At 40.2% G+C, this 12,606-nt stretch overlaps 1 protein-coding gene across 1 annotated transcript in view; it reads left to right on the forward strand.

Annotated features, from left to right (window-relative positions):
• Positions 1 to 12,606, forward strand: part of LOC135474791 (uncharacterized) — a 49,187-nt gene that overhangs the window by 21,268 nt on the left and 15,313 nt on the right. The window contains exons 13-17 of the mRNA XM_064754387.1: positions 5,982 to 6,117; positions 6,873 to 6,944; positions 9,429 to 9,533; positions 11,387 to 11,446; positions 11,590 to 11,694. Of these exons, the coding sequence (XP_064610457.1) occupies positions 5,982 to 6,117; positions 6,873 to 6,944; positions 9,429 to 9,533; positions 11,387 to 11,446; positions 11,590 to 11,694 (478 nt within the window). The remainder of the gene's footprint in view (positions 1 to 5,981; positions 6,118 to 6,872; positions 6,945 to 9,428; positions 9,534 to 11,386; positions 11,447 to 11,589; positions 11,695 to 12,606) is intronic.

Raw genomic sequence — 12,606 nt, forward strand, 5'->3', positions numbered from 1 at the left:
TTAATTAGTGATAATTAACGTCTTTCTTAAGTGATCTTTCCACCACAAATTCCACTCTCACTTTGCAGATTTGGATTACGTGTGGTGCCCATAATCATTTGGCATAAATATGAAGCTTGTACCTTTCATGTTAATTAAATCCAATTTTGGGGGTTTTCGGGTGGCGTCCCCTATCACATCCACCACCTCCGGGACGTAAGAATGGCTGCTCTGCGTAAAGGCTGCGTAGTGCTACACCCCGTTCACCTCAAACCTTTTGTACCTTCCATGTTAATTAAACCTCGCCCAGCTCCCTGACTAGTAGGTCAGACACTCACAAATTATAAATGAAAAAAATATAATACAATGTTTAAAGATGGGGTTCGTAAAAAGTGTGCATCCGGCTTTTATACCTGACCAACGATTCCACATTTTATCCATTATCCAGGAGAGCATCTTGCTGAATGGGTGCAAATTTAGTGAGAATAAAAGTAAATATTATAATTCACAAAACATCCTGTGAAAGGAATGAGAACTTGAATTGACTTGGTGACGTCAGACCATCTCAAATCTCACAAGTATATAATGGCACATATTGCCGAAGGGTAAATTTATTTCCTTACAGCATTTTATGGGAATAAAGGAAACTGAAGAAAAAATAATGTACGATAGTTTCAGACAGTTTCGTCTTCTCAAATCACCTTAGTCACGCAGCCGGGAAAGTTGACCAGTTGCGCTGAAACCGAATTAGCGGTAACTTACATGCTGTAAGTCCATTTGTACAGCCCTGGGAACGATATGAGGAGATCGCACGATGTGTTTATTTATTTATTTATTTGATTGGTGTTTTACGCCGTACTAATATGAAATATTTCACTTATACGATGGCGGCCAGCATTATGGTGGGAGGAAACCCGGCACAGCCTAGGGGAGACCCACGACCATCCGTTGTAGCCAGACCTTCCCACTTACGGCCGCACGATGTGCTGAGCGGATGTCTATTATCAAGGAGTTGGCCTATACAGCATTTGTCACCTATTTACATACTATTCTTGTACGACTTGGCAACACCATTTGTATACATTGCATTTCTTTCGTCAAAGCTAATAGACCTCGCGGAAAAACACGACAGTCACATAAGGTCAGCACACGTAATTTCTTGCGTTATAAGATGTAAATTAATGCCTCTGGATCTCCTGGTTACTTTGCACAGTAAATTGGTTGAAAGTCGCATTTTAATTGGCTCCAGAAATATACTTCAGGATAGGGGAATCCCCATGTAGTTTCCGCCTGGGGGTAAATTTTATGCAGTATACATTTTGCTTGCTAGATTTCCGTGAGGTTTTGTAACAATTGAGGTCAGCCGTGGCGAGGACATTGGAAGCAGCCTATCAAAAACTTAGCGAGATTGTATTCTTCTGATCGATAACAACAGTGCGCAGAAGTCACGATCAACGATTGCGACATTCACTTTTTTGAACGCAGGTAAGATTATGTAGTAAAGTAGATATGGTGTCCTCTTACAACGCGAATTAGTGCGTCACACGTGTAGTGATGTAAAATGACGTTTTTGGGAGGGATTAGGCTGCAATATGATTTCAGATTGCTCAGGTTAAAAAGCTTAAATATGTTCTGAGCTTTCTACGTTTCTCAAGGAGGCCTACAAACACTTTAAACACTGTACATGTCTGTTACAACGCGTGTCTCTCATGTATCTTAAGACGCCTCTGCAAGAGTGCAGAATCAACTACCAATGAAAATTGTACACACCGTATGTGAAGATAATAGGATGATGGCTCCATTCATCGGCATGCAAGATGGTTGCCTCTGAGGAACACAATTATTTAAGCACTGACTTCGTCAAAAAAGATATACACTGTAATTGAAAATGTTGTCTTTGTCTGTTTTATATTAGCACATACAGGTACAGAACTCAAGTCTGTCAGGTACGTAGGTGTTCATGAGCAGTGGTTTATATACCAATACTACACAATAGGCACGGTAGACATGTCTGTTAGGTACACGTGTGTTCATCAGTAGTGTAATATTTGAGCACTACAGGTACAGTAGACTTGTCAGTTAAGTACTGAATCACAATCTGTTCGGTTAAGGTATGTAACGCTTGTCATTTTCGAACTGTATCTAATACCGCTTAACCTGGGGCTAGGGGCCGTAAAGGTAGCCATGCTCATTACATCAGCATGATGCCTTTATGAACAGTTGCAATCAAAGCGCCACTGAGATACTTGTTTAATTGTTATTTGACACGGAACTCATTCATGGACTACGAATTTGAACTTTGATATGAAATTCATGCCTGGAATATTCATTGTCTGCCCGGCATCATTGAAAACTGAAGACCGCTTCTCTCTTGTGTGTTACCGGCTTTATCTCTTATTTGTATAATTTGTTACATACCTTTGTCTTTGGGAGCTAGTGTTAAACGTTGTTTTGGAAATGGATCTTGCGATTATCGACTTGGAACGCCCTTTACGGACTACGAATGGTATATGAATGCCGGACATGGCGCTTATATTTATATCAGCACTACAGATACGATAGACATGTCAGTTAAGTAAACTCGTGTTCATCAGAAGTGTAATGTACAGCACTACAGGTACAGTGGATATTTCAGTTAGGTACACGTATGTTCCTCAGTAGTGTGATTTATATATCAAATCTACTGGTACAATATACCTGTCTGTTAGGTACACGTATGTCCAGCAGTAGTGTGATATATATCAGCACTACAGGTACAGTAGATATGGCAATTAGACAAGTGTTCATCAGTAGTGTGATATATGATAACTCTACAGGTACGGTAGATATTTCTCTTAGGTACAGGCATGTTCATCAGTTGTGTTATATACATCAACTCTACTGGCACAGTAGACATGTCAGCTAGCTATACTTATGTTCATCAGTAGTGTGATATATATCAGCACTACAGGTACAGTAGACATGTCAGCTAGGTACACTTATGTTCATCAGTAGTGTGATATATCAGTAGTGTGATATATATCAGCACTACAGGTACAGTAGACATGTCAGCTAGGTACACTTATGTTCATCAGTAGTGTGATATATATCAGCACTACAGGTACAGTAGACATGTCAGCTAGGTACACTTATGTTCATCAGTAGTGTGATATATATCAGCACTACAGGTACAGTAGACATGTCAGTTAGGTACACGCATTCATCAGTAGTGTGAAATATATCAATACTACTGATACGGTAGATATGTCTCTTAGGCACAGGCATGTTCCTCAGTAGTGTAGATCAACACTACAGATACGGCAGACATGTTAGTTAGGCTCACGTGTGTTCAGCAGTAAAGTGTTCTAGATCAGCACTACACAGTAGGTACAGTAGACATGTCACTTAGGTGCACGTGTGTTCACCAGTAGTGTGACATATATCAACCTTACACAATACCAGACATGTCAGGTTGGTACAAGGATGTTCATCAGTAGTTTATTATATATTAATACTACAGGAACTGAAGATAAATGTGAGTTTGAAAAGGTAATTAAATTGAATGGAAGACACTCAATGTGAGTAAGTTTCTGCAGTGGCGAGTGGGATGTATCTCCCTTGTTCTTGGTGCATACAACCCCACAAACCTCCGGCTTCCAACTGGTCTAGTGTTAACGCCTAGCAATACACTGTGCTGCAGGGAGAGATGTATTTGACATATTCATCCAACAGGATGACTTGATTCACCCATGTTAAGGACATCGCCAGGCCAATCAATGTTCAACCACCATGCTTCAACTGTACTATTATTGTCTCACTAAAGAACGGACTAAAAGGATATTAAGACTGCTCAGTGGCACAGAGTAAACGTTAACGCGTAAGTAAAACGAAAGTGGATTGCACTCATGCATTTGTAACAAATGTTTTTACTACAGGGTAAAAAAGTTATTTTTGAAAACAACTGTGAATATGCAGGGAAGTTGTCACATATGTAAAGCCGCTAATTTCATTACAAACACCGCCAAGAACTCTTTTGCCCGCTTGAAGCCATCAGTATCCCTCATCCAATCACTCAAAATAAATGTCGTCATTGTGGCACTCTACACTGAAGCGAATGCTAACCTATAGAGGCACATATGCAAATCTGCTTCATCGTGCTTTAAAATCAACACCGTTTTCGTTATGGCTTCTCTCTTCCATGAACTGGGTTCACGTTTGGAGATGAATCTTTACCTACATATTGGTAAATGAGACAGTTATCATTGAAGAGATATATGTCAGAATCTTACATACTAAAGCACTAAAAGGAAATAAATGGAGATAAATGAAACTTTCGCGACAAAATGAAATAATCTAGCATAATGTTTTTACAATAAAGTAAATCAGTATTTGTTTGCACATGAATAGTGTGCAGGGATAGTATTTGTTAGGGACGTTAACAGTTATATGATAGAGTTTGGCCTTCTAGAGAATTGGGAGTAGCTCCAAAATGCATCCTCACGCACATCTCAAGGATTTTAAGTTCCAAAGTGTCAAGAAATATCATTGTCTACCCCTTTCATCAAATCGGAGATATTTTATGAACAAAAATATGCAAGTGAGCCTGCTGTGATAAATACTATATGACACAACATATGTAAATGTGCAGACAGATCAGATTTTGGCACCTTTTTTGCAAATGTGTTGAGAATGGTGCTGGTGTATTAGTGAAATTAAATAATTCTCATATATTGTGTGGATATTTCTGTGATTGTAAAAGCACACAGAGCTTGAATGTTCTTGTCTTTTGCCCATGTGAAGTACTATCTATACTCTACCAGTTAACTTTAACAATTTCGGACCCTATTTTCGGAATGTTGTGACAGTTTAACACCGGAAAAGATCTACTGTGATCTGGAATCTTTTTGAGTAATATGTTGTAATATCCGTAATGTTATTTATCCGATATACATATGATTAATGGTTCTTTCAGTAGTGTTTGATTTTCTTATCACACATCAGACACAGTAGTCGCTTGTGATCTGTAACAGTTTGCTGCAATCACCAAACCATCACCGCAAAGGCAGAGAATCAACAACACACTGCTCAGCTTGGAACCGAAGTACCTATTTATTTATTTATTTGGTTTGTTACGCCATACTCAAACACACTTCACTTATACGGCGACAGCCAGAATATGGTGGGAGGAAACCGGGCAGAACCCGGGGAAACTCGGGATCATCTGCAGATTGCTGCAAGACCACATACGACCGGAGAGGAAGCCAGCATGAGCTGGATTTGAACTCACAGTGACCGCATTAGTGAGAGGCTCCCGGATCATTGCGCTTCGCTGGCGTGCTAACCACGGATGCCCTCGACCCGAATTACTTAAAAGAAGCCATTGGACATGTATGCGCATGTGTATTAGACAGCGTTCATTGTCTTCAGTCAGGGCTGGGAGATACACGAGGATTTGTGAAAACAGCTCATCGATGTCACATTCCTACATAATAAATTTGTTCAAATTCCATATACTTTGGGAACTGATTGAAGTTTAAAGTACGTCACCAAGCAGATGTATTTATACTTAATACTTTGCTCTGCTGTATAGCCTTTTTGGTGATGTATAATTCTGTCAATTAAGTTAACCTGGTTTTGTGTTAATCCGAAGATAGATCTCTCATCACTTAAATTTACGTGCAGGGTGTTAGTTAGGTGTGACGAAAATTGTAGAATTGTAAAATATTCTATTTTAACGAGTGGTATTAGTAAAAAACAACAACATCATCTCATTGTATATCAGCGAAAACTGTTACGGTTTATCTCACATCTCATCTTTTTTTTATTTGCATGTTGTAGACAGTCAATATCAAAGCATCATTATACAAACAGTCATGGATAGGCCTATTTAAAATTGCAATACTTGAAACGTCAGCAGGGCATCTTAAACGGTTTAGGCATATACCAAGCTATCTTCTGAAATATATCTTATCTGTAAACTGCTGTGTCCGTTATGTATCTATTTTTATTTATAATTAACACAGAAGGAGGAAATTGGCAATCATGTTCACCTCGCCACGTGATAATCTGCCTCCGGGTTATACCGGTGTGTCCTCGGATACAGGGGACGTCGTAGCCGTTATCCTGTATTTCGTCACCATCGTCGTGGTGTGGATATATGTGAGTTACCGCTATTGTTATAATTCATTAAATCGTTGTGGACAGCTATTTATGAGCTGTCGAGATTTCAACGACTGTACTTTTCGGTTACATTTCTCTTCACCATGAGGACGCTGTCCACATTATTGGCCGATGCCATTTGTTTTTCTTATATTTATTGCCTAAATTACCATTACTTCAAAAGTAAACAAATTCCAGAGTAGCTTTATTTTCGCTTGGAGCGAAAGGTTAAGCCTGGGTTCTATGACGGGGGTGTATAGTGTGGGTAGAGACGCGTAAGGGAAGAAGGGAAGGGAAATTATTAAGATACGAGTTTAATTCCGGAAGTGTCCTGTTCTTTATATACACTGGGGAACCGCTTTTGTTGACTAGTGGTTAGAGCGTCCTCTTCGAAGTTGGGAAACCCAAGCCCAACCCCGGGTCAGATCATACGAAACACTTAAAAATGGTACTTGTTGGTGCCTTGAATGGAAGCTCAGCACAGAGAGGTTATAACAAGGAAACAGGATTGGTTAGTCTGGGTCAGTACAATTTGATTGGATGGAGTGTCACGCTTGGTGTCTTAAGTGGCGGTAGCACTTTGGCAGCATGGACTTACCTTATTACAAGAACACACAGCACTTACACACATACCAAATCTCCTCGTCGTCATATGACTCAAAATTTATGTATTACTTAAAAACTCAATCACACACACACACACACACTTGGGATCTGGACATTTACGGGGATACTGGATTTCTATCTTTATTCAGGCGACGTTCAGAGAATACAAAGACCCTGCCAGCGGACATATTCTAGGGGGACGTTCCGTAAGATGGATGCAGGTATGTTTATTTGAATAACTAAGGAAATGTGGCCAAACAAATGCAAGAAAAAATTGAGAGATATTGTGATTAATATAGAAATAAAGTTGAAAGATTGAACTACTTGAAAATTGTTGTATTTATACTGGGTGGAGAGTTTTTTTTATTGAATGTGTGTAATCACTGAAGCAAATGTTGAGATGAATGTTATGAGTGGAATCAGAATGTATGAATCTGAAAAAGTCTGAAGGTGCTGATATAGTTTTTGGACGTTGGAGAAAATAATAGAGTTTGGAAATATCGATTAGCTAGGTATCACCTGAGTGGACTAGATGACTGCATTGTATCTAAAAGTAAAGAATAGAATACAAGATTTGCATCCTGAAGGAGTGGAAAAGAAGATTGAATTGACTAGATAGGGCCCGAATGACTTGGGAATGGAGGACGTGAGGAACTATCCGGGCGCCACACATCAGGCACGCTCTAACGTCTACCTTTCTCTTCTTAGCTAGATTTTCGGTAACAGTATTTGCAGCTAACTCGTGCCGCAGAAGCAAAAAAGAGGCTTCCGCCATTGAACGTGATCAAATCACGAGACATTTCTCTTACATTTGCCGAAATTTACGAGGAATGTACTAAATCTACAGATACGTTACAAATTCGGAGGGAAATGATTAACGAAGGAACGATTCGAAGAAAGTAATGGAAATCTATTGGACGACTGGAGGAAGAAAATGAAGATCTATTGGACGACTGGAGGAAGAGAATGAAGATCTACTGGACGATTTGAGAAAGAGAATGAAGATGTATTGGACAACTTGAGGAAGGAAATGGTCACCGAAAGTGCGACTTGAGAAGGAACATGAACCAAGTCCGACATTCGTAATTTTTTTTGGAGAGATGAAGACCTGTTGTACGACTGAAGGAGGAAAGTAACTAGATACCTAAAGAATATTTTAATGTAGGCCATGAAGGATAGGTACGTCTTGGGGAAGGAAATGGAGGTCTGAAAAAGGGAATGATTAGGGATTGAGAAACGATTTGGGGAATTCAAATAGTAGCGAATAGACGACTTAATGAAGGGTATGCCTGGGAAGGAACGCCTATAAAGACCTATAATAAAATAAACGAATTGAGAAAGTTCATCAGTTGCGAACGAAGTATTTACGGAAAGATATATGTTATGTTTGATATAATGAAGGAACTGAGTGGATGAGTAGTGGGTACAAAAATAGAGGAAACCGAGAAACCAGAGTCCTATAGAGGGCACGTATTGGTACAAAGAAATGGAGATGAAGGATGAATGGTTACAGTATATATACGTGACGACAGAGCGTGAGTGGGTAACAGATAGAGCGTGTGGGATGAATAGACAGAGCGTGAGTGATGAATAGATAGGGCGTGTGCGATGAATAGATGAAGCGTGAGTGATGAATAGATGGAGCGTGAGTGATGAATAGACAGAGCGTGAGTGATGAATAGATAGGGCGTGTGCGATGAATAGATGGAGCGTGAGTGATGAATAGATGGAGCGTGAGTGATGAATAGATAGGGCGTGTGCGATGAATAGATGGAGTGTGAGTGATGAATAGATGGAGCGTGAGTGATGAACAGACAGAGCGTGAGTGATGAATAGATAGGGCGTGTGCGATGAATAGATGGAGTGTGAGTGATGAATAGATGGAGCGTGAGTGATGAACAGACAGAGCGTGAGTGATGAATAGATAGGGCGTGTGCGATGAATAGATGGAGCGTGAGTGATGAATAGATGGAGCGTGAGTGATGAATAGACAGAGCGTGAGTGATGAATAGATAGGGCGTGTGCGATGAATAGATGGAGTGTGAGTGATGAATAGATGGAGCGTGAGTGATGAACAGACAGAGCGTGAGTGATGAATAGATAGGGCGTGTGCGATGAATAGATGAAGCGTGAGTGATGAATAGATGGAGCGTGAGTGATGAATAGACAGAGCGTGAGTGATGAATAGATAGGGCGTGTGCGATGAATAGATGGAGTGTGAGTGATGAATAGATGGAGCGTGAGTGATGAACAGACAGAGCGTGAGTGATGAATAGATAGGGCGTGTGCGATGAATAGATGGAGAGTGAGTGATGAATAGATGGAGCGTGAGTGATTAATAGATAGTGGTATGAGGAAGAGGAAGAGGAACATCCAGCAATCACTAGATTAGATGTTATTGGCATCTGGCGAAATGTTTAGCCTCTTGGAGGTCATGTCTCCTGACTCAAGAATGACTACTGGCCGTCCCAATATTATCATTACTGTTATGTAGGCGTCGAGGGATATCACCAGGTCACCTAGGTTTTGCAAATGATTACAACGAAATGTTATGCAGACTTCCTTTCCGGCCATACGTCAGTAACCTGTGGATGGTCGCGGGTTTCCCTCGGAATTGCTGGTCTCCGTCTTATAAGTGAACTATTCTTGGGTATGCTCTAAAACACCAATCAAATTCATATATCTTGCTTTCTCATATCCTATAGATTGGAGCTTCGCTGTTCGTCTGTAACATTGGAAGTGAGCAGTTCTTTGGTCTGTCGCAATCTGGGGCTGCATTTGGGATCTCCATGGGCGCCCGAGAATTCTCTGTGAGTGTATTATTTGTTGATTTAATGGACATTGTTCATAAAAATCTTTCATAAGAATAAGCGCCATTAGTTTTAAAACAAACCTATTTGATGAACTTTTTTTGAACTGACTCTAACTTGTCTGAGAGATATTTTTGGGTGGGGGACCATATAATTGACCCGTACTACAAGTTGGAGCGAACTAAAGATCTGTACAGGGACATAAGTGACTTGGTTTTTGTAAAAGAAATGCACGATGGCTTGAGAAAACGAAGCATTTTTATAACCTTTTCTAAACGTATTGGTGATATGTACTCTAAAATTCAGACTACTGGTTAATGTTATCCCAAGATCTTTCACCGTCTCAACTCTTTCGAGTGCGTGTCCGTCTATGCTATAATTGGATATATACCTCCATTAACGTCTGCGTTGTCTATGAGAGAGTTCCAGCACACTGATGAAAGAATCCGTTTTAGATAAGGAAAGTCAGCCTTTCGAAATTGTACATGCGCCTGTTGGGGTAGGTTAATTTAGGCACACTTTGGAGATGTTGTTCACAGTGAAGCGCTTGGTGTCTGTAACTCAATGTTCTCTACTAGTAAAACGTCACACTTCGTCCCTCGGGCACACACATAATCTAACACCTTGCCATTGCAGGTCGCGTTGTTATTGAACTGAGTTAAAGCGTATTCAGCTAAAGTATCCGTGAAGTTGTCAGACTGACCCGTGGTCCAACCGTAAGGCTTCAACCCATTGTTTGTTGACCCACACTTGATATTTGCGCGATTAAAGTCACCCGTCAGAATCACAACATCTCGATCTGGGTCAATGGCATTACATAATCGCGAAAGTGACAATTCTAGTTCAGACCACGTCTCTGATGTAGACCTGATTCAATGCGGCTGAGATTCACATTGAACTGTTCGAGTTTGTCTGCACCCGATATGTTTTCTGTATTTTGGCAATAAAGCTTATAGGTGGGTCCTGGGCACATTTCAATGTCACCGCTGATCATAAGGGTAAGCAGTATCAGGTACAGGTTGGGACACCTACTGCTTGTTCCCCCTTGGTGTGCCCCGCCTCTGATCATGGGGCCTGTCCGCCATCGTGCATGGAAGGTTTGGTAGATAATGGAGGTCGACGAAATATCCTGATATTTCCCCCCGGGGGCAACGATTGTAAATAGGGACCTGTCGTCCGTATTCATGTTAAATGCACCAAACTTCTCATTACGGGCAAGAGGCGTCGATATTAGCAAACTACAGAATATGTAGAGAGCGACACACACACATTTGACCAGCATTGCCGCCATGTTAGCGGTTAACATTTACATGGCGAGGTCTGGATGAAACGGGGAAAATATTCTTGAATACAACTGAAAGACCAGTCCAATAATGCTTCTGTGTGCTGGGCCTTTCCACTTTTGAAAAAAAAAGAAGAAAATAAAATTGCTCTTTATTGATCTTTCCAAACATTGCAACACTTTTTGGGTATTGTGTCACTATATGCAGAAAAGCACTGTAGTTACACACACACTACAGGTGTCCACACACTGTTGTTATACATACATTGTAGTTACACATGCATTGTAGTAATACACGCACTCTAGTTACATACACAAACTGTAGTTACACACGTACTGGTTCTACACCTACTGTAATTATACATTCATTGTAGTTACACAGTTACTGTTGTTACAAACGCATTGCAGGTCAACATGAACTGGAGTTTTACACGCAATATAGTTATACATATAGCCTACTGTAGTTATACATACACCCTATTTATATATACGCTGTAGTTATACACGCGCTGTAGTTATACACGCACTGTAGTTATATGACTTACTACATTGAATTGATTTTGGTTTTCAGGCTATCTTGGTAATACAGTTACTTTGCTGGATCTTTGTTCCTGTGTACATGGCATGTGGTGTGAGTACAATTTTCGTGAATCAATCCATAATTATGTAAAGATGAAAAGAAAAACTAAGCTAAATAAACGGTTGCGGAGTGCGAGAATGTTACTCATACGTTGGCCAGTTTAATTTTCTCTTGTTTTGATTGTTTTCCATTAGGTAAGCACAACCCCGGAATATCTCTCCAAGAGGTTTGGTGGGAAACGTTTGCGTGTGTTCTTTGCGATTTCCTCCATTGTTCTTTACATAATAACAAAGTTATCGGTAAGTTGTGATGCCTGGGTTCGCCCTAAAGCAAGATGTATATGTATAATCATGGCAGAATTTAATCCGTGACCATCTATCAGTTGGACCCGGTTGTTCAAAACTAGTTTAAGACTCAACACCAGACATAACTTTTGTGAAGTCTTCGGTTTTGTACTTACAACTTAATCTAAAAAAATTGCACCCGTATATTAAATATGAACTAAAACTGTTGCTGTTATAATTTGACTTTGGGGAATTGCATTAGCTGCTGAGGTAATGTACAATTTTAAATATAAAATATGACTTAATACCAGCATTAGTTAATACACTTTCGAACAAATGGGCCCAGGTGGTTTTCATATCAAGTCGAGATCATAGGGTGTCTAACTGCGTGACGTCAATGGAGCTCTAGGGGCGTCTCGGGTCTATTTTTGTTGTATCAACGAAGTTCTAACTTGGCCTTTCGTCCGTTTGTCTTATTCAGAGCGTAGGTGATGTGAAAGGTCAACCTCAAACAGCGAGAGTTGAAACAACTTCACGGAACGCACAAACAGGATGATATTATGTGTCAACCTCAAATAACAAGAGTTGTAACAACTTCGCGGAACACACAAACGGAATAATATTACATGTTGACCTCAAACAGCGAGAGTTCTAACATCTTCGCGAAAAACACAAACAGGATGATATTACATGTCGACCTCAAACAGCGAGAGCTGTAACAACTTCACAGAACACACAAACAGGATAATATTACATGTCGACCTCAAACAGCGAGAGTTGTAACAACTTCACGGAAAACACAAACTGGATGATATTACATGTCGACCTGAAAACAGCGAGAGCTGTAACAACTTCGCGGAACACACAAACAGGATAATATTACATGTCGACCTCAAACAGCGAGAGTTGTAACAACTTCACGGAAAA

This window comes from Liolophura sinensis, chromosome 9 (genome assembly GCF_032854445.1).
Source record: "Liolophura sinensis isolate JHLJ2023 chromosome 9, CUHK_Ljap_v2, whole genome shotgun sequence".
Lineage (NCBI taxonomy): Eukaryota > Metazoa > Mollusca > Polyplacophora > Chitonida > Chitonidae > Liolophura > Liolophura sinensis.